Below are 23,451 nucleotides of genomic sequence, written 5' to 3' on the forward strand. Positions count from 1 at the left end.
ACTCAGGCCCACCCAAGAATGCACATAATCTCCTTTGTCTTGACCTTTAGTAAAACTTCCTGGTTTTTGCTGTATAAAATAAACATGCTGTATTGGCTCTGGGACCCTGTCTCTCCATCAGAGGACAGTGTTCCCACCCAGTCCCAGCTTTCCCTACTGTATTTGTGTCTCTTTCATTTTCTCAATCCCCCCTAGCCCCTACTTAGGAACCGGACCACTCTCTAGCCGTGCTGGACTCGGAAAATAGAGAAATATTTACAAGAATATATAAACTGTTAATTTTAAATCAATTATAGTATTTTAGACACATTTTATATAAATATCCATCTTGAGTCTTTTAAACAAAAGATTCCTGTCTTCATCCAATTTCTATGTGTTCATTAATAGATGATAAAGGCTGTGAATGCCCACGTACGTATGTTTCCTATCATCTTACGTTTTACTAACACCCAAGTTCAGTTAATAATTTCATATTAAAATGAGAATCAAACTTAAGTTGCCAAATGACTTGTCAGCATAATACAAGTATAAATAGGTCCCTGATTTGTAATTTTCACATACTCTTCTCCATAATCACTAGTTTCTATTTGAATTGTTGGCTCACTGTACCAGCATACGATATAAGGTGCTGGGAACAAATCTTGCTCATCAGACACTGTGATAATGGTCCCCAGTAGTAAATTCACAGTCACTTACAGTGCATGAAACCTTGGACACACATTATCTCACCTGATCCAGGCAAGAGCCTTGAAGTGGGTACTATCATTCTCCCCACTGCACAGATGCAGGAATTGAGGCTCCAAAAAGTTAGGGGCCTTGCCAGGGTTATTCGGCCAATAAGTAGTAGATACAGGGTTTGAGTCATTATCTTCTGATTCCAAAACCTGTCCCTTTCTACTAAAATCTGCTGCCCCTCCAAACACAGTTAAGCATTCCTCATGAACTCAAAGAAAAAAAATCCAGGCAGCCAGTGCTTGCTATGGGCCCACCGTGTTGCCCTCCCCACACGCTCACAACCCCCACTCCTGCCCCAGCTGAGCCTCAGCTATATCCAACAGCTGGGCCACATGGCCACCATGGCGCCTGGCCATGTCTGGCCTCCCAGGAGCTGTTCCAATAAACCAGCTAACAGCATGGAGATTAGGAACAAATTCATGAACATACAGAGGCCTGGGAAGCACCACTTGCACAAACAAACTAAGATCAGAGAACCACTGGAAGTGAGGGAGGCCCAGGAGGCATAAGGCCTCCCACTGCAAACACTGGACAAGACCATAGATGATGAGGCCCAATGAGGCGGGTCAGGAAGGGATAGGGCACTGGTCACAGTGGAAAACGGAAAACAGCTTTCAGTGATACCCTCCAAAAGTCCCCACTGCCTTCAGCATGACATTCAATTCCTACCAGGCCCCCCATGATGCAACCCAGGCACCCTCCCACCTCGTATCTTACCTCCCCACTCACTCACTATCCACCCACTCCCCCAACCCCCCTAGTGATCAGTCACCTCCTGTGCCATCCTCTGCCCCCCAACTACTTTGCACGGGAAGATCCACAATCTCACCACCCTCTTACCTTCTCACTTGTCAAAACCCTCTTCAGCCAGGACCCAGGCCTCCCTCCCCAGCCCTCCCCTCTTCCTAGCCCCAGATGGCCCATTCTCCTCTCCTCCCACCCCCACCCCCAACTCATCTCCCTCTCACAGGCGATGCTACTGCCTCCCCCCATCCCAGAACTAAAAGCAAAGCCAGGAGTTCCACCCTGTGTGGCTCTCAATCCTCCCTTTATCTGAGCCTCCCTTGGAAATAACGGGGCTCCGGCCCATGCCACAGCTCTGGGGCTATGTTCATCTGCTCTGCTCTGGCTCAGCCAATGGAAAGCAGTGAAGCAACCCCAGACATGGCCATGGTGCAACCGAACTGTGACCCAAAGTGTGAGCAAGTCAAACAATGCAAGGGATGGCCACTCATCCTGCAGCAGTCAGTTCAAAGTCCCTTTGCCCCTGGTCCACAGGAGAGGTGGGCATAAGAGGATGGGGCTGGCACCAGCTGGGCATTGGTACCCAGTCTCCAAACTAGGTCAGGGTGGGAGGTACACAATGGCTTAGGAGTTCAGCGACAGTATCAGGGAAGATGCTACAATGATGTTCCCATCAGAGGGGAGACCAGGCAAAATGGCCCCCAAGGCCCCTTTCGGCAGCCGGTCCTTGGGGAGTCACAGCAGGCCTCCAGGGCTGCATCGCACGCTCCAAACCAAGACAAATTTCTGTGGAGCATGAAGTGTATCAACAAAAGCTGCCCCAGAAGTGCAGGCATTTACTGACCCAGCACCATTTCACACTTGGCTATTATACTGTGAGAGTCGTCGTCATCACCAAACTACAATTCCAGGAGCACTTCAAACCCCGAAGTCCCATAGCATTCCATAGGGAACGCAGAGAAGTGGGTGTTGAGTGGTAACTCTGAAGGACACTGAGAGGGATGACCATGGGAAGGTTATGTGTCCATATCCAGCAAGAATCTAGAAGGACAATGCAATAAAAATGTAACATTTTAGCCTGACCGGTGTGGCTCAGTTGGTTGAAGTGTGGTGCTATACAACGAAAGTTCACAGGTTAGATTCCAGTCAGGGCATATACCCAGGTTGTGGGTTTGATCCCCTAGGGGGCAACCAATCGATGTTTCAACCTCACATCAATCTCTCTCTCTCCCTCCCTCCCTCCCTCCCTCCCTCTCCACCTCCTATTCTCCCTCTTTAAAATCAATGAAAGCATGTCCTCAGTAAGGATTAAAAAAAAAACACTTTAACTAAGTTACTAACACTTATTAAGTACTTACTATGTGTTAAATAAGATAATATGTGTATTATCTCATTTAATTCCTCAACCACCCAAAAAGATAGACACAATTATTATCCCCTATTTTACAGATAAAGAAGCTATGGTTCAGAAAGGTTTAATTACTTGGTAAAGGCACCCAGCTAACTAGTGCCAAAGCTGGGACCTGAACCCAGAAACTGACTCCCAGACCACAGTGCTCTTTAACCACAGGTATTCTTAGAATACCTGGATACTTCAGGACAAAAAAGGGTTTTGAACCAGGACACAAGAGATCTGGATTGTGGGCCAATTCTGCCCCTACTTATGTAATCCTGATCAAATCATCCCAGCTCTCTGGACCTTAGCGAGCTCATTTGTGAATGAGAGATGGAGCAGAATCAGGAATAGCAAGTGGGTTACATCGTGTCTCTCCTCTGTGACCACACATCAGACATCACTAATCTACCACAACATGCAGTCACTGAGCCCAGGTGGAGACTCACTTATTCTCCACTCTGCTCTAAGACAACAACTACTTATCAATCGGAGTTGGCAAATGAAATGTGTTTGCTTTCCCAGAGTTAGATTGTTTCAAGGCAGTGGTTCTCAACCTTCCTAATGCTGCGACCCTTTAATACAGTTTCTCATGTTGTGGTGACCCCCAACCATAAAATTACAGTGGGGCCTTGACTTACGAGTGTCCCGACTAACGAGTTTTTTGAGATACAAGCCGTCTCTCGGCCGATTTTTTGCTTTGAGTTTCGAGCTAAAATTTGGATTACGAGCCAGCTTCAGATACCCCACCGCTAGTTGGCACAGCGAACGTCACAGTGAACGCCACAACATCAGCCCAGCATCACGTGTCTCACTCGTTCACTTTTTGATTTGACATACGAGTAATTTGAGTTACGAGCTCCGTCACGGAAAGAATTAAACTCGTAAGTCAAGGCCCACTGTATTTTCGTTGCTACTTCATAACTGTAATGTTGCTACTGTTATGAATCGTAATGTAAATATCTGATATGCAGGATGTATTTTCATTGTTACAAATTGAACATAATTAAAGCATAGTGATTAATCACAAAAACAATATGTAATTATATATGTGTTTTCCGATGGTCTTAGGCAACCCCTGTGAAAGGGTCGTTTGACCCCCAAAGGGGTCGCGACCCACAGGTTGAGAACCGCTGTTCTAAGGTGTCTTCTGACCCTAACAATCTACAACTGTGTTTACTGAGCTTCTAAAGACAACATTTCATTCTAGCCCCACTCCAATTGTAGTTGTCCTGACACCTCAATCTTCCTTCTGCAGAATGGACATTATGTTACATGTGGTCCGCTCCACTTTCTTTGCTACCCACAATGAACACCACTCCAAGCCAATGCCCAATCTGAGTTACAAAAACTGGATCTACTCTCAAGGTGGTCCAGCCAGGACCCTCTCTCACCTCTGCCTCAATCAGGGAGCCCAATAAAGGAGAGCTCTAAGGGTAAGGCCACTGACAGGACAGAATGAAGGGGTACAGGTTCTTGTGCATTAAGCACTGTGTCTCCAGAAAATTTCAGTTCAAATGCAAATACTCCCTAGAGGTGGTAATGCAGGAAATTGTTTTCTGTCGTTGTCACTTTGGCAGGAGTTTCTTTAACCTGCCTGTTTTTCCAGCTTCCGCAACTGAGAGTAGAATTCTATGGAATGGGATAGTTTCCAAAATATAGGTTCTGTTTCAGAGAAGGCCATCCAAAAAGAAAGTTGCAGGAGGGGGCATCTGGGGAGGGCAGCTGCTAATGGCTGAGAAAGCTTAATGAATAAAACATGCTACACAGCTGCCAAGAATATTTGTATTTTAATAGGGAACAAGTTTTAGCCAAAGGAATTAATCTCTAATGGTGGAATTACAAGCATCAGCAATGATTTAGGAGGTATTAAGGAAAGAAAGTTGTTCCAGCATCCCTGAAATCCCAATGAATAAGCTGATGTGAGTGTGCAAGCCCTCAGCAAACAGTGCACATGCTGCAAATGTAAGAGATTAATAATATTACTGGCAACTTGTGACTCTGCCTGCCAGTGAGCAAGCCTGCCACCACACAGACAAACCCAGATGTCTACAGGAGCCCAGGACACGCACTCTTCAGTCTGGAAAGCATCCATTTGGGAGCCTAGTTGCCAGAAAAACTAAAGAGAACCCTTCCCTCCATGTGCCCCTTAATCATACACACTGAGAAGATACATAATTAATTTGTTCTCAACAGTTACTCTGCCGCTGGAAGAGTGACGGCACTTCTAGAATGACAATTACAGACAAGAAAAACCAATGTCAGTCCACAAGCAGAATAACATATGCTGTCAGCCCTCTTCCTTTCCTTACCCTTCCCCATCATCTCTGTCCAGGCCATGGGCCTGGGTGTGGAACAGGAGTCTCTTTCACTTCCTCACAGCCTGGAGATGTTGGGGGCTGGTGGGAAGGAACACAAAACAAAACTCAGCAAGATTCAGAGAAAGAGGCCTGATGCTAAGAGGGAATAGGTACAAAGCTCAGGTGCAATGTGAAGATCAACAGGCAGGGCATTTGGGGAGCAATTGAACATGCATAGGAATTAGATGATGTTAAAAAAAACTCCTGTTAATTTCACTATGTGACATGTGGTCAGCTCCACTTTCTTGTTCATGGTGATAATGACATGAATACTTAGGAAAACACTCGTTGTTAGAGATGCACACGGAAATGACAGGAGAAAAGCCATGATTTCTATCATTTAAAATTCTTCAGCATTGATTACAGCAACATCGTTTAGATCTAGGTGCCCGGTATATGGTTCTTCATATTTTTCTCTCTACTTTTTAATTGCATCTGAAACTTTTCATTTATTTTGTTTTGAAAACTCAAAGGCAGATCCCAGCCTGCTGTTCCTAACTCTTCATTGTTCCTGTGTTCTCAACCTGAGCCAGCCTCTCCCGTCTCATTTTGTACCACATGGCCTGTCATTCACTCTACTCCGTCACGCTGGCCTCCTTTCAGCTCTGTAACCAAGCCAAGGATTCCCATCTCAGGGATTTTAGGCTTGCAATTTCCTCTTCCCAGGGCCAGCTTCATGGGCATGTGACCAGTGAGGCCACACTGAGCCCCACACTTGTGATTTAATATGGAAGGCCAAATAATGCCAACTCCCCCCTCCAAAAAAGATGGCCATGACACAGAACCTGTGAGTGTGTTCCTTACATGGCAAAAGGGAATTAAGGTTACAGATGAAATTAAGGTTGCTAATCAGCTGACCTTGGGACAGAGAGGTTATCTCAGATTATCCAGGTGGACCCAGTTACCGCTACCTTCACGGTGGGGTTCAGGATCTGAAGGAGGGGCCGACGCACAAATGAAAATGCTATACAAGAAATATGAATTTAGAAGGCATGGGGGGCCAGATGGAGCCTCTTTCTTGAAGAGACACACCAACCTCTGGCCTGGTCCACCTTTTATTTACTTGAATACACATTTGCCCTTTAGCAATGCATACAGACATATCAAAGGTGACGTTTGGTAAACAGTAAAAGGATTATCAGGCTAGGGAATTGCCTTGAGCCACCACTATCTCAACATGAACAATCGTGCTTAGCCTCAGCCCTGCTAACACCCAAGGTCCTTCGGCCTTCCGTGTTCCTTGGTGCACACTCGTGACAGTATCTGCAAGCGGTGGCTTCCCGCACCCAGTGTGGGTCACAATGGTCCTGTTACGTGGAACAGGGGGCACACAAGAAGAGAACCAGAGAGGTGGCAGAGTGAGGACTTGCCCAGACATTGCTGGCTTTAAAGATGGGGAAAAGGTGCCACCAGCCAAGGAATGCAGGTGGCCTTCAGAAGCTGCAAAAGACCGGCAGCCCCCGGGAGGAACACAGCTCTTCTGACGTGTTCAATTTAGCCCAGTGAGAACCATTTCAGACTTCTGATCTCCATAACTGAAAGAGAATAAATCTGTATTTTTTTGTTGTTGTGTTTTTAAATCTGTATTGTTTTAAGTCACTAAGTTTGTGATAGTTTGTTACAGCAGCAATGGGAAACTAATACAGTAGCTGTCTTGAAATTTTTAATTTTATCTTTGAATTCGTGTTTTACAAGTGAAGCCTGATGGGACAATGGAGCACACACTGAGGGATTCAGCTCACACAAAGTCCCAATCCCTAGCGGGCTGCCCACTCCTCACCCCCAGGACCCTGGCTCCTGGGCCCCCCACCTCCACCCCACAGTCACAGCTGCTTTCCACCCAGGGTGGCAACCAGGTTGCCCAGGTGAGGGAGGCCTACACTCTGCCATTGCCCTTCATCTCCACTGGGTGCCAGGGTGCAGACATAGTGTGGACAAAGGGGCCACATGCTAACCTGACAGGCTCAGGGAAGGCCTGCATGGCAGTCTTGCAAACTCAAAGACCGAAAGTAACCACAAAGAATGGTCTGAAATTAAACTTTAACTAAAAGCAGTTATGGTGGGTAGTTACACCCTAGGCCGATATCTTCACTGACAAGTGAACCTTTACCTTAACTGAGCCTACCTGTCTTTTTGCATCTATGATAACATACCCTTTGAAATGTCTAGGTAACTTGTCACTTCCCTTTTTCTGGACCCCTTGGGGCACAACTTAATGTGCTGGGCGCCAGGGCAGATACCACAAATTCCTTCATTATCATGAAAAGTTCCTACACCCACCTAAATAGGGGTCCATCATTTTATTTTTTATCCAATCTCAGGGGCTTCCCGCCCCCTTTGCTTTCTCCCACCTCTCTAGTGTATCACCAATGGCTTTCATGTAACCCACCTACATCCCTTTCCTTTGATTGCAATGTATAAATACAAATGTAACCCGCCATTCTCCGGAGCATTATCTCAATTCGTTGAGGTTCTGCTTCCCGGCTACGTCGACAGTTTGGCTCAAATAAACTCACAAAAATTCTGTACAGGTTTCAACCGTTTTTTTTACATTAACAATAGGAAGGGTCGGAGTCATACACATTATTCAATCTCCCCCCCTATCCCAGACTCGCATCACCACCACAAGTTCAACAGGCAACTTGGCAGGGACCTCTCACCCGCCCCCAATCCTGGTTCGGAGCATGTCCCAGCACAGAGGTTGCCACCTCCCGAGAGACAGGAGGACCAGAGATAACTGGGGGCCACTGGGGGTGGGTAAGTCAGTATCGCCTTCCTGTGGCCCTGCATCCTAACCTGTTGTCTCTGTAGGTTAGGATGCAGGGCCACAGGAAGGCGATACTGACTTACCCACCCCCAGTGGCCCCCAGTTTGCTTTTGCAGTGGGCCCCCAAAATTATGTAGCCCACCCTGCCTCTTCGTCTAACAGTCTTCCCTCAGCTCTTTTCTTACTGGTTCTTTCATCACTTTCCAATTTCAACTGAAAAGTCCCCATCAGAGAGCCCTTCCCCAGCCCATCTTCAGTCACTTTTTATCCCATGAGCACATTTTATCTCTTTTAGGGCACTCAGCAAGAGCTGACATTATCTTGTTTACTAACCTCCCCAATCCTCTACAAAGTACTTAGTGAGCCTGGCATGTGCCCAGTGCTGTTCCAAGTGCTGTGGATAAAGCAGCAAGCGATCAGATCGAGTCCTTGGCCTCCTAGAGTGGACACTCTGAGTTCCATCAACTGATAGTTATCTCTGGTCCCCTCAAGAATAGGCCATTGCATATCCTGCACCTCGCACAGTGCCTGGCACGTGGTGTGGTGGGTGCTCACTAAATATTAACTGCACAATTTCACTACATGAATGAGTGGCTTAGGTACGTGGTGCTGTGACCGTGTATAGCACAGAGATGTCCCTCTTCCTCCTCTAGCATGTGGGGCGTGAAGCTCTGTTCCATTAGCAAGAAACTGCAGGGAAGGAGAGGCCTGGAAACAGACTGGGGAAGGGGGCGGTACCCCAGATCCTGAACCACGCTGCCTTAAATTAGCCTCACATATGTCCCGCCATTATCAGTCAACAGTTTATTTGTATATTTAAGGGAAGTTATTCTGCTAATTGGACATATGTCTCATGGTTCTACAAGGAAAAGTCTATTAAAAAGGCTTGCTGTCACCAGCAAGAGCTTTGAGGGAAGTTTTACTCAGGGACAGAAAGGAAGCTGAGTAGATTTTAATTTGTTAGAAAATAGCTGCTTGAGGCCAAGACAGTAAAGAAGCAGGAAATCAAGAACAGGCTATTCGATTATTACTGTTATTAACAAGCGCCTCGCTCACGCTTACAGCTGCAGAGCGCCTTCCATCAACTTTATTAGGTATACCATGGCCTTCTCACTATACCTGCTACTCCAGTGATTCCCATCCTGGAGGCATGGCCAGTGAGGCAAGAGAAACGCAGCTCGGCCAGGCCAGGATGAGTATGGCCTCATGGCCCCTGTGGCCCACTCTCCTGAGCACAGGAAGCTGTGAGAATTTGGGAGACCAAAGGGCTTCGAGGGAGAAATGGCAGAGGGCTGAGGGGATGGGAGAGAGGTAGCAGAAAACACTGGTTTCTCAAAGCTTGACAAAGGGTTCAAACTCCCTGATACAGCAAAGAAATCCACACCTCAGCTCGCCCGGAGGAATCTAGGAGTCAGCCAGTCCAGAAGAGACAGCCAGTAAGTCAAGTGGTCACAGGCACCTGCTCAGGAGCCACACTATTGCGGATAAATCCAAGACCCGGTTGGGAAGAATGCTGGCACCATATCCTAACCTGTGATTGTGACATTATTTAGAACTGATTGATTTCAGAGAGGAAGGGAGAGGGAGAGAGAGATAAAATCATCAATGACGCCCTAGCTGGTTTGGCTAACTGGATAGAGCTTCGGCCTGGGGACTGAAGGGTCCCTGGTTCGATTCCGGTCAAGGGCATGTACCTTGGTTGCAGGCACATCCCCAGTAGGGGTTGTGCAGGAGGCAGCTGGTCGATGCTTCTCTCTCATTGATGTTTCTAACTCTCTATCCCTCTCCCTTCCTCTCTGTAAAAAATCAATAAAATATTTAAAAAAAAAAAATAAATGACGAGAGAGAATCATTGATCGGTTGCCTCCTGCACACCCCTTACTGGGGATCGAGCCTACAAACCAGACATGTGCCCTGACTGGGAATTGAACCGTGAACCTCCTGGTTCATAGGTCGATGCTCAACCACTGAGCCACACTGGCAGGGCCTTGTTTAGAATCTTGAAGAGATCACCCTGGACTGGCTGGGTGGGCCCTAACTCCAAGGACAAGTGTCCTTATAAGAAAGAGAAGAGAAGATGGAGGCAGAGAGTGGAGTGGTGCAGCACAAGGAGTGCCGGGAGCCACCGGAAACCAGACACGGCAATGAAGGATCCTTCCCGTGAGCCTCCGGAAGGAGTGTGGCCCTGCTGGCACCTTGATTTTGGACTTCCAGGCTCCAAAACTATGACAGAATACATTTCTGTTGTCAGTGGCCACCGATTCGTGGTCATTTGTTATGGCAATCACAGGAAACTGAAACCTAATTACTAGCTGTGGGCCCTCAGACAAGTTAATCAATCTGCCTCAGTTTCTTCATCTGTAAAACAGGGCTGATAACAATCGTATCTACCTCACAGGGTTGCTCTGAAGTTCAAGAAGATAATAGAGAGCTCCTAGCATAGCACCTGTCCCTTCATGTTCAGTCCATGTAAACACTTGTTCTTAGCAACGGAAGCCATTAAAAATATGGTTTTCCAGGCCTCAACCCAGGATCATGGAAAATAAAGCTTTAGAGTGCATGGTCTAGAAGTCTGCACTTTGTAAGGCTTCCCTGGTGATTCTAATTGCCTAAAGGTTGGGAACCAACAGCGAGCTGTCACACTCCCCTCCATGACAGACAGGCAGACAGAATCTCTCCCGGTTTGGGAAAGCTGCCCTTCCAGATACAGATGTCACCACTGTCCTTGGTAAACCACTACCTACCTTGGTGGTAAGGAAGTCCCAGCTTATGCCCACCCTGAATCCTTCATCACACAGCTTCAGCCCATTGCCCTTCACTACCCTCGGCAGAGGTAGAGGCCACTTGGGAGCTTTCCAGCAGGAAATGTAATCAGCAAAGGGAAGCCCAGCTGTGGTTAGTCTGGGACAGGGTGTGAGACAGGTAAGAATAGGCAACAGCTGCGGTTTCTCCAGCTCTTGCCCCATTAGGTGCAGGTCAATGCAGTACCTCAACACAGCACTGTCTCTGGGGAGCAGGGCGCTCTGCCCTCCTCCACCCGCCGTACAAGAACCAGGTGGCCCGGCAGTTGGAAAGCAGCTCTGCGGCAGGAGGAAGCAACCCTGTGTGTCCAGGCAGCCTGTGTCGGCAAGGGGACTGCAGACACATGCAAACGAGGAATCAGCTAATGTGATACTCGTGCTGATCAGGATGGAGAAACGCTGCATACAACAACAGCCTCCCATCACCTGAATCCCAGGGGCTTATTTTGTTTCATTTCAGCTGTGGCCTTTGGAAAGCGATCACTGCCTCTGAACAGCAGCAGCGAACACCACCCCAAAAGGCAGCTTCAAGCCTGGAGCAGCACCAGGAGATAAACAGGGTGAGCTCAGAGAAGAGAAGAGCTGGAAAGAGAGGGGCCAAACCCAGCAGGAGAAAGACCAAGGCAATGGTGGGTGCAAGCCAGAGTTTGGCCCAGCGTCTACTATAGACGGTGCAGCCTGTGCTTCTCAAAGTGTGACCGGCACCAGTGACAGTGTGCAAAAATGTGGTAAAGAGGCAAATGGGGGTGGTACCCAGAATGCTTATTTGCATATGCATTAGGCCCCCTAAAAAGAGAGAGCTAGCCCATCAAATCTGCAATTTCACAGACATTTTTCCCTAGAACAAAACCAAGTAATGGAAAAAGAGTCAACAGAATGAAAAATATCATACAAACAAAAAATGGCTGGTCAAATGGAAGTGCATGGCAGTGATAAACAACCAAACCATGATTGAGCTCATGCCTGGTTAACTAGGAGGAAGGCTGAAGTCAGGGCAGAAGTACCTGGGGGCTGCAATTGTAAGGGTAAGGTGTTATTTCTAAAATAGTGAGTACAGGGGTAATCACTACATTATTTTTGTACCTTTTCTTAGGTCTTATATATTTCACATTTTAAAAAAGACAAAAAATAACGTAAACCTGGCAAGATGGGACATTGTTATTGGCCGTGGTCTACAGCAATCAAGGGCTTTGAGTGGTCTGCTAGGAACTACTGAGAAGCCACTGTGCTGTGAGCCCCTCCAAGGGAAGCTGGGGTCATGCCAGATTTTCCTCCAGCATCCCCACTGGTGGGAGTGAACCCTCAGATCTCTCCCCAGACCACACCAAAGCCCAAGAGCCCACTCTTACGGAATGTTCCCCAAGTTTAGAAGGCTGTGGGGTCAGGGCCACTGCAGAAAGTTGTGCTGCTTTGCAATGCAGTACTCAGAGAGCTTTGGGTACACAGAAAACTAAAAAGGACATGCTAGATTCCATCACAGACTCTCATCCTATTCCAGAGGCCTGGTCCTGAGATGACCCAACTAGAGCAAATTAAATGCAGCTCATGTTCCTGCAGAAATTATCACAAACTGAAAAAGCCAGTCACCAAGAGAGCAAGGATTCAATTTTCCTCCTCCTCTAGGCAGAACACTCTCAGGCAAATGTTCCCTGATGACCAGCAAAAGCAGCAAAAGAGGCACAGAGGGCACGGAAGCTCACTGAAAAGCTTCCACCCCAGGTTGACAGACACCGTGCATGCAAAAGAGCTGTGGCACAATTAGACACCACTGCTCTGGAGGAGGCCTTCCTGGGCATGCACCCCGCGCACAGCTGGGTGAGGAGACCCTCTCCTGTAGGGCTCCTGTTCCAGCTCTTCATGGCCCAGGAACTAATTGCTGTCAGGAATCGGAGCTGGAATGAAGGCAAATCAATCCTCCTGCAACTGTGATTTCACACCCGCCTCCTCACTAGACTGTGAGCAACTGGAAGGCAGAGGACACGTCTTATTTTCCTTTACATCTTCTGAGCCTGGGCCTCACACAGAACCTGGCACACAGCAGGCTCCATTAATATGGGTTAAAATGGATGGAAGAATTGGCCCAGCCAGTGTTGCTCAGTGGTTGAGTGTTGGCCTATGAACCAGGAGGTCATGGTTCGATTTCTGGTTAGGGCACATGCCTGGGTTGGAGTGCGATCCCCAGTAGGGGGCGTGCAGGAGGCAGCTGATCAATGATTCTCATCATTGATGTTTCTCTCTCTCCCTCTCCCTTCTTCTCTGAAATCAATAAAAATATGTTTAAAAAATAGATGGAAAATGGTGGAGGCATGTCCTGACTTGGCCAGGATGGTCCCAGCTTTCAGAGAATATTCCTGAAGAGCCAGACACTGCTACAGTTCCCCTTGCAGAACAACAAGCTCTTTAAACTGCCAACTGAATTGCCTTCACTAAGCTGGTGGGATGGTTATCCTGCAAACTGGCAGCTTTTCCATAGCTTAAGAGTTGAAGCGTTTTCCCAAAGCACAGAGCTAGCATCTACCAATTCCTTTACGGCAGTGGTCGGCAAACTGCGGCTCGCAAGCCACATGCGGCTCTTTGGCCCCTTGAGTGTGGCTCTTCCACAAAATACCACATGCGGGTGTATCTGGCAGCCTATGAAAAGGTAGACCTGGAAGATGATTTCATTGGTGACTTCTGTGGGCTCCTGGAGAGTTCTGTTCTTCTGATGACCCAACAAGATAGATATTCTAAGTCAGGGGTCCTGAAACTTTTTAAACAGGGGGCCAGTTCTCTGTCCCTCAGACCGTTGGAGGGCCGGACTATAGTTTAAAAAAAAACTATGAACAAATTCCTATGCACACTGCACATATCTTATTTTGAAGTAAAAAAACAAAACGGGAACAAATACAATATTTGTATTTGCATGTGGCCCGCGGGCCGTAGTTTGAGGACCCCTGGCTTAGGGTCTACACTCCCCTCTACCGAGGAGTGCAAATTCCAATTATTTGTTGAATTAACTGTTTGGTTGATTGAGTGAATGGGTAAAGGAATACGAGGGAGGAGGCTCTATTGCCCTTCTTCCTCTTCCCCTGTGTTTCCCAAACTGACCCCAAGCAGCACATCAGCCTCAGGGCTCGCACCAGGGGGGACGGACCCCAAGGAGAAGCAACTCCAGCCACTGCAGCTAGTTGGCAAGAACAGCTGCCCAAGCTTCTTTGGTTCCACTTTCTACCCAACTTGGCTTTCCCCAAGTTGGAAATTGATAAATGGAGACAATCAAGTATCAAATGCAAAGAACAAGAGATTGGACAAGACCTGGATATCCAAGCCCAAGCCCATGATCTGCCACAAACTTGCGGGGGCCTGAAGAAGTGACATCACGCCTCTGGACCTCTGGTTCCACCTCTGAATATCAAAGGCTTGAGCTAGCTGATGCCAAAGATGGCTTTCTCAAGTTCAATGGAATAATTATAAACAGAGGCATCATCCCACCTTAGCCCCTTACTCTACTGGCCAATATCCACTGGTCATACTGAGTCCCTTTCCCCTGCAAACACCCTACCATATGCCATGGTTCTTAAGAATGCCAGCATATGACCCTCCCTCTTAATGCGGATTTCAGTAATGCCAATATTGCTAGTCCCTACTCAAGCACCTGTGTCCTTCAACAAGGTCAGGTGTAAAGGCTAGCTGAATTTAGTAGGCACAAAAGGTCCTTGCAGCACATTTAAAACTATCTCCCATTCTGAGGGTAAATATTGCAGGTGAACCTCCTATCTCTAAGTTTCACACAAGCATGTGGAGGGAGCACCATCAGAGGTGTAATGCTTCTGATTTCTCCCCTCCCTCTCCCTCACTCCTTGTGGCAGGAGGAACTGCAGCTGGTGAGTTGGGAGAAGCACAGCATGGTGGGCTCACCTCTTCCTCTCTCCTCTCTCCTCCCCTTTGGGACCTTCATACCTGCAGAGCACTGGTATTCAGCGCCTCCCTGACCTAGGACGCAGGCCCCCATCTGAGAGGCTTGCCCTGCCAAGTCTATGCCTGGTAGATAAATCTAACAAGTTCAGGGGAGAAGTCAAACAAGGCCCACTCCACTCACAGACCCAGGCCACATGCTCCAGCCCAGCATTTATCAGTAATAGGCTGACAGTTTGCTCCCTAACCTGCCAGAGTCCTACAACTCCTGGGTTCTGCTTCTTGGGCAAGGAGGAAAAAAGCATTAATCATTCCCTCCTCATGCCCAAATATTAAGTATTATAGTAACTAATAGGACACCCACTGTTGTCCTAAAGCATCTGATACCATGGGAGCCCAGTGACCCAGTTAGTGACACAAAATTGAATTCTGCTAAAAAGCTTCCTAGTCATGCCCTGGCCAGTGTTTCTAAATGGTCAGAGCATTGGCCCCAGCACCAAAGGGTCCCAGGTTCAATTCCCAGTCAAGGGCACATTCCTGGATTGCAGGTTCCATTCCCACCCTTGGTCAGGGCAGGTAAGGAGACAACTAATCGATGTGTCTCTCTCCCATCAATGTTTCTCTCTCTCTCTCTCTCTCTCTCTCTCTCTCTCCCCCTCCCTCCTTCCCTTCAACTCTCTCTCAAAATCAACAGAAAAAAATAACCTCAGGTAAGGATTAACAAAAAATAAATAAATAAATTAGCAAATTTCCCAGTCACAGCAGCAATCAAGGTCCCCTCTCATTAGTAGGACTCTGATTAAGAAAAGAAAAGGCGGAGAGAGACCAAGATGGCGGCATAGGTAAACACCGCAGACTGCTGCCGCAAACAACCACTTCAAAAATACAACTAAAAGACGGAACGGACATCACCCAGAACCGCAGGAAGGCTGGCTGAGGAGAGACTCTTCAACTAGAAGGAAAAATAACAGCACACCGTAAGAAAAGAAAAGGCACATGCAACCTCTCTCTCTCTCTCTCTCTCTCACACACACACACACACACACATACACGCTCACTCTTCTACTCACTGTCTGACATCTGACAGAGTAAAAGCTCAAAAAATATTCAGAAACTGGTAACTTTAAGCATTCGCATTCATTTAAGGTTTAGTAAAACTTCGCTCTAGAAGTTTCCATAGCATAAAACTTGGCATCTGGTCTCTCTATGACCTACCTCTAATTGTATTTGCCAGTGTGTCCATTCACTCACCCTTACCCTAGTCTCCAGACAGAACTAATGTCTGTTTCCTACAGACGATCTCTAAAATTTTACCCATCAACCAAAATCATCTTGTCCTCAGTGCCATGGGTTTCAGTCTTAACCACCTTTCCAAACCCAGCTCAAATACCCCCTAATTAATTCAGTCTCACCCATCTGAGGCCACTGTCCCTGCTTCTGTATTCCTTGGGGGTCTTAACTACACTGGGGGTGAACAAATCAGTTAATATGTTGTAGATAATTAGAGGCAGGTTTCTCACTGTCAGAAAAATAAGGCAAATGTAAGGAAAGGGAGAAGGCTAGCTGAACTCTGTGATGTTAGACTGAAATTGAAGATATCAGTATGAACTCATGGTTTTTAATGGATGGGTGAGTGGGTGGATGAACAGATAGATATAAAGATAGATGAGTGTATTCATAAATAAGTAAACGTACATATATTTCCTGGCTCTGTCTCTTTGGAGAGTCTAGAAACAATAACACCCCAAAAGCATATGCATCCACATCTTGGTTTCTAAATATCATTCTCCAATAAAAGGAGAAGTGATTGATTACAAGGCTGGAGCAAGGAAAATATATTGGTACCAAAAAATTGAGATGGTGTTCAAAAATGATAAAGCATATCAAAAAGACACAGGAGCCCAGCCAGGGTGACTTAGTGGATTGAGCGTCATCCCATGCACCAAGAGGTCACTGGCTAGATTCCCAGTCAGGGCACATGCCCAGGTTTGGGGCTCAACCCCCAGTAGGGGGTATGCAGGAGGCAGCCGATCAACGTTTCTATCTCTCCCTTTCCCTTCCTCTCTCTCTAAAAAATCAATAAAAACATATTTAAAAAAATAAAAAGACAGGAGAAATCTGATGAGTTCCCAATGGCCACAGTTTGAACAATTTGGGCAATAAAATTAATAATAATTGTTTTGGATTATAACTCATAGAATAAAACAAGTATCCATGAGTTCATAGTGACAAAAAAAATTTTAAGGAGAAGGGACACTTCTTCCTTATAGAAGAATTCCAATTAATAAACGTAGAAATAAGAACAACAGAAATCATTAACTTGTTCTTTAAAATGATAAGGAGCCAACAAGGCAAACCCTGTGCTTCTGAGTCGCCTCTCTGGCTGGATTAATTAATCCCCATGTTTAATTAAGTAAAGCGTCTCATCTCTGTTCTTACAAACTCAGTTGGGGCAAAGGCCACTGCTACTGCTTTACAGATAGAGGTGCTTCGTGGTGAGCCAGAAGCCAAAATGGCTCAAATTCTACCCACACCATCCAAACCTCTCCTCATACTGTTTTGGAATTTCTGAATTTCATTTCTTCCTGAGAGATAAGTCCTGCTGTGACCTATCAAAACCCTGATTGTGCTTTAAGATCCAGCTTGCTTCTCCAAGATTCCCCAGTGTATCAGGACTCATTTAGTTGCAAGTAATAGAAAACTGAACTCAAACCATGCTAAGCAAAAAGAGAATTTCCTGGCACACATAACTAAAAAGTCTAGCTTTAGCCTCCGTTAGATCCAGGGACTCAAATGACACATCTCTCCACAATACTGGCTGCATTCACAAATGGGCTTTCCCGTCAAGGGGGCAAGACGGCTACCAGTAGCCCTAAGCCAACATCCTATACTCTCTGCTCATCCAGCAGAAAAGACACTGTCCTATGGGAGGCACCCCCAAAAGTCCTGGAGCTTATGCTCACTGCCCAGCCTGGCACAGGTGCCCTCCCTGAATCCATCTCTAGAGCCAAAGGAATGGGCCTAACTAAGTCACATGCCCTCTCTTGTAGCTGAGGATGGGATGAGCCCCATTCAAACCTCATGGTGAGTATCTGAGATATGACTAATTCCCCAAAGGAAAGTTTGGATGAGAATGGTACTTGATGAGAATGGTTCCTGAGCTGTAGAATTAAGATATGTCCACTTTACCCCAACCCCTCGGTCAGAATAAACTGTCCTACATCCTCCAGCCCATTGTCTGAACGTCAAGCATCCTGAGCACCAGGGATCTCATTCTCCAAAGCCCCTGGGCCCCACCCCACACCCTCAGCTGCCTAGCAAAGTGCCACTGCGCCCCTAGGAAGCACTCCCCATTGGGTCCCACCCCCTCCTGATTCAGGGCTGAGTCACTGAGATCCAAGTCAGCTGAGCACCAACCTTGAAAGTGCCTGCCAAGCTCGTCCCCTGGCTCTGGCATACTCCAGGACCTGGGGACGCTGCCTTGACAGGTGAGATAATTATGTTTTACCCTTCGCTCACTCCTTTATCAGTCACTCGGATGAGAACAGATAAGTGTTCTGATGGAAGAACACACTCCTGCAGTATTTACCTGTTCTCTTTAGTGCCAGCCAGCTCCTCCTTCCAAGGCACAACTCTAGGGCCAGCCCACACCCCTGTTATATGGTGCCAACTACCATGTGCTGCCCTCTTGTCAAATGCCAGGCTGCACTTTCTTATTCAATTTCCCCAGGCTCTGCGGCACCCCGGCCTTTCAGATAACTTACACATGGAAGGCGACTGTCTCCATGGCACCCCCGCCCCTGCCTGCTCTGCCCTTGGCCCTCTCTGCAGAATGTTGCTCTGGTGAGTTCCAAGGCCCATAGCATTAGTTAGATGGACAAAGGAGGGCAGAGAAAAGCGGGGGGTGGAGGGGGACGGCATTAAGTGCTACAGACTTTGAGACCTTCCAATACAAACTTTCATTCATGCATTCATTCAACAAACCTTTATTCTGAACCTACTGTGCCCGGGATACTGTTGTAGGTGCTTCAGACGCAGAGAAACACAACACAGACAAGTCCCTGTGCTCATGGAGCACACCTTCTAGTAGCCATCTGACTTATTTACATTCGGGGCGGCATTAAGTGCTACAGACTTTGAGACCTTCCAATACAAACTTTCATTCATGCATTCATTCAACAAACCTTTATTCTGAACCTACTGTGCCCGGGATACTGTTGTAGGTGCTTCAGACGCAGAGAAACACAACACAGACAAGTCCCTGTGCTCATGGAGCACACCTTCTAGTAGCCATCTGACTTATTTACATTTATATTTCACAAAATATTCCTTAATGATGGGTATAACCATCTCCAGCCTACAGACAAGGAAAATGGCAGCTCCCAAAATGACTTTGCCAAAGCTGAGGCACAAACTCAGGTCTTCTGACTCCAAACCTTACTCTCTTTCTGGGGCCTCTCCCAAGGCAAGTAGCTAGCAAGGTGCAGCCTGGCATTGAAACAGACATTCAATCAACTCAGTCCCGGGCATCATCACTAGAGGTAGAAGTTATAAAAAAAGACCTAATCCCCGACTGAACAGAATCTATAGTCTTAAGAGAGAGAAAGACCAACTATCATTTGTGGCAGGAATAAAGGTAGGGTGATTAAATTCAAAGAGGAATCTATCTCTAAAATAATACACAGGAAATAATGACCTCCTTCAGGCAGGAAAATTGGGATCCTGAGGAACAGGGATCTGAGAATCATTTTGTATGTTCAAATATTATATATTTTGAATTGTGTGTCATGCAAAACTATTTCCTATTAAATGACACTTTGAGGATGCAATCAGCCAAATCCTGAATGTGGAAAATTCTAGGGGATAAATGATCTGGTTCTTCAATAAGCAAAAAAGCTCAAAAAAATAATGAAAGAAAAGAGGCAGGGGAAATATAGATTTGAAAGGATTCAGGAAACATCAACCAAATGCAATATTTGTACCTTATTTGGATCCAGATTTGAACAAACCAACTTTAAAAATATTTTTGGGGGACAACTAGGAAGATTTAAATGTAGACCATTAGAAGTTATTAAGGAATTATTTTTGTTAGGTATGATCATGGTTTCTTTAAAGGTCCTTATCTATTAGAAATACATACTGAAGTACTTACACATGAAATAATACGAAGCCTGAGACTTGCTTTTAAATACTTCAACAAATAATAATAATAAATAAATGCATAAAAAATAAACAAAGGGATAAAGGGGGAAGTAATAAGACAAGATTAGCAAAATATTGATCATTGATGAAGCTGAATGACAGTTCCACAGGACTTCATAACACTATTCTCTCTACCCCTATGGATGGCTGAAGTTTCCATAATGAAAATGTTAAATAAAGTTTTAAAAATTAATTATTCCATCCACCAAAGATGATTGATAAGGGGAGATGTTTGAGCTGAGTCTGGAAGGATGACTTAAAGTTTTCTAAGGGGCAAAGGGCTGAGCAAAGACATATCCTTCTGGAGGAACCAAAAGTATCTACATTTGACCCCAAACTCAACTTACATTCAACAAAGATGCCCTCTTACTTTATGCCCCAACTCTCTGGCATATCTAGTCACAGCATCAAAATCAACCACCCTATTCCAAGTGAGAACAGAGTGTGTGGAGTCAACAGCTCCACTCAGAGGCCTACAAGAGGCCCCAGTGTCGCCCTCAGAGGACAAAAAAACAATTAACCTCTTTCAACTGGGTTTTGCCTGACAAAGCAGTTTGGAAGCCAGCTGAGTTATCTCAGAGACAGAGCCTTCCTTCCTCCTGAGTCATCCCAGAAACACACCCCAGCCTCCCTGACAGTGCCTTGTACATCCATGGTCTTGGCACTACAGGATCCAGCTTGATGTCAGCCTGGCAGCCCAGCCCCTTCTGGCAGCCACAGCACCTCCAATGAGGAGGTGGTCCTTCCCTCCTTCCTCCCCAGCCCCCATCCTCGATCCCCACACTGGCCCCTGCACACAGGAAGTGTGCTGCCTTTGCAGCCACTTCGGGACTTACTCAGTCCTGGTCTGGCTCAGACGGGTCCCATGAGTCCTTACCTCGGAGCGAAGCTGTGCATACTCCTCCGAGCCATAGGGGACACTCCTCAAGGAAGTGAGATAGTCATAACTGATGACAGCTGTCTGTGAAGCAAGGAAGGGGAAAGCTTAGTGCCCAGGCATCAAATATGACCCCTCTGCCAAAGAACTAAAGCTGCAGGCCCCTAACATTGGGGAACCGGTAGTCCCACCCCTCAGACACTCTGCCCCCAGATTTTTTTTTTATTATTGTTTAAAGTATTACATATGTCTCCTTTTTCCCCGATTCTGCCCCCAGATCTTAACCTGGCTGGCTTTTTCCTGCTAGTCAGAGCTCTGCACAAATGCCACTTCTGCAGAGTTCCAATCTAAAGTTGCCTCACCCACCAGGAACTCTCAATTGTCTGTCATAACAAACCACCATCCAAAATTACCTTGCTCACTTGTTTCCTTGTATATGGACTGTCTCCCCTGTGCTAGAATTTCAGCTCTATGGGCACAGGGGCTTGTCCTTACCGTGTCAGGCATTTAGGTAAATGTTCAGTAAATACTAATTGAATGAGGGCTGTTGGGTAAGCTTATCCCACTCTCTGTATCACTAATAAACATAATTTTATATTTATGTTTGCTCTAGTAGCATAAGTTTTGATTCTTGGTCCCTTGGCCAAAACTCCAAGAGAAGCCCCCTTAACCCCGGGTGAATCAGAAGACTACAGTCTCCCAGATATCTTAGGCATGGAGGAACTGTGGAGATTGCCTCGCCCAAGTATCCCCTTTTAGAATTGAGCAACTGAGGTTAAGGTGAGGACACACTCACACCCTAGAGCAGTGATGGTGAACCTTTTGAGCTCGGCGTGTCAGCATTTTGAAAAACCCTAACTTAACTCTGGTGCCGTGTCACATATAGAAATTTTTTGATATTAGCAACCATAGTAATACAAAGATTTATATTTTTGATATTTATTTTCTATATTTAAATGCCATTTAACAAAGGAAAATCAACCAAAAAAATGAGTTTGCGTGTCACCTCTGACACGCGTGTCATAGGTTCGCCATCACTGCCCTAGAGTTTAAGGTGAAAAGGAAAATAAGGGGGGGTGGGGGAGGGCTTGCAACATAGTTCAGTATCTGGTTAAAACTGTAGTCTTACTTCCCCACTCTGACTGACTTGGGTGGCGCTGCAGAGCCTAACCCCAGGGCCCAGCCACAGCTGATTTGGGCAGAGCTGCTGAGCATGCCCGCAAGGCCCCGCCAAGACTGACTTGGGCAGAGCTGCAGGGACCCTCAGGGGCCCGCCCGCCACAGGAGATATATAGGTCAGAGCCTCCCCACACGTTCAGTTCAAGCTTTGGATCCGGAATTCCCCTTTATTTAGCAGATCTGGGAAATAAAGGTTAAACTTCCCTCCCTCAGAGTGCTAGCTGATCATTCTCTCGTGCATTCTGCCACAACAAAGGGGCTTACAAAGCTGATATTGAGAGGAGTTTGTTCCTTCATCTGCACCCCAAAACTTTATTCCATTTGACATATACTTGTTGAACGGCAACCACAACCAAGACCTGGTCACTAAGCAGTGCAGAAGAATAGTCAAGACCAGAACCCTATCCTTTAAAGCAGTGATGGCGAACCTATGACACACGTGTCAGAGGTGACACGCAAACTCATTTTTTTGGTTGATTTTTCTTTGTTAAATGGCATTTAAATATATAAAATAAATATCAAAAATATAAATATTTGTTTTACTATGGTTGCAAATATCAAAAACTTTCTATATGTGACATGGCACCAGAGTTAAGTTAGGGTTTTTCAAAATGCTGACACGCCGAGCTCAAAAGAATCACTGCTTTAAAGAAGGCACAGCCTGGTGGCTGATTTATAAAGCACTGGTAAAGACCTTCCTCCCTTCTGTCCAACTGTTCAAATCCCTAAGGCTCTATCAAACCCTGCTTCCCCTATGACACTCATTCTGACTCCCAGCCTAAGGGCTCACTCCTGTGTCTGAGGTCCCACAGCAGTGATCGTCCGAGTCACTCATCTTGAGCCAGTGCATGGCTGTAGATTGTTTTCTGACCCATTCACATGAGCACTTCTCAGCCAGAAGCTCCTTCAAAGCTTTGTCTAAGTGGGACAGTTTGCTTCTACTCCTCAAAGCATATGAGACAATGCTAGACCCCAAAAAGGCACTCAGAAAACACAGAAATCGTTACATAGTCCATGCTCTGCTTATCTATTGTCTGTCGTGATTCTCTGACTTGGCTTTCCCTAGAAGGTAGGCACTACAGCAGCCTCCTCTCTGAGCTAGGCCAGGGAGAAGACTTGATAACACCAAGTATTAAAGAAATGGTTGGACAACAACCCAAACAGACTGTGCATCAGAATACAGCTATCCCAGGGGGAGAAAGGGTGAGCACATCCTGCAGGACACAGAGGAGGAAAGAAAGCATGAAGCATGTAGCAATCTACCCACAAGCAAATGGGACAATGATATAGGCTACCTTCCACAGAGGACACACAACAGAATGATGCTCCTGGGCCAGTGGGCAAAACCATCAATGGTCACATCGTCAACTCAGATTCTCAGTCAGTTAGGGGACTGGAAGGAATCCCCAAAGTTTTCTGAGGCCTAGATGCTGACTATGAGCCCTGCATCAAGAACCATTCACACTAGCTTATTGGAGAGAGAGGGGAAGAGAGGGGGG

At 46.4% G+C, this 23,451-nt stretch overlaps 1 protein-coding gene across 1 annotated transcript in view; it reads right to left on the reverse strand.

Annotated features, from left to right (window-relative positions):
• ADCK1 (aarF domain containing kinase 1) overlaps positions 1–23,451 on the reverse strand; it is a 124,757-nt gene that overhangs the window by 85,211 nt on the left and 16,095 nt on the right. The window contains exon 3 of the mRNA XM_005860149.2: positions 20,774–20,857. Coding sequence (XP_005860211.1) covers positions 20,774–20,857 — 84 coding nt within the window. The remainder of the gene's footprint in view (positions 1–20,773; positions 20,858–23,451) is intronic.

This window comes from Myotis brandtii, unplaced genomic scaffold, assembly GCF_000412655.1.
Source record: "Myotis brandtii unplaced genomic scaffold, ASM41265v1 scaffold132, whole genome shotgun sequence".
NCBI lineage: Eukaryota > Metazoa > Chordata > Mammalia > Chiroptera > Vespertilionidae > Myotis > Myotis brandtii.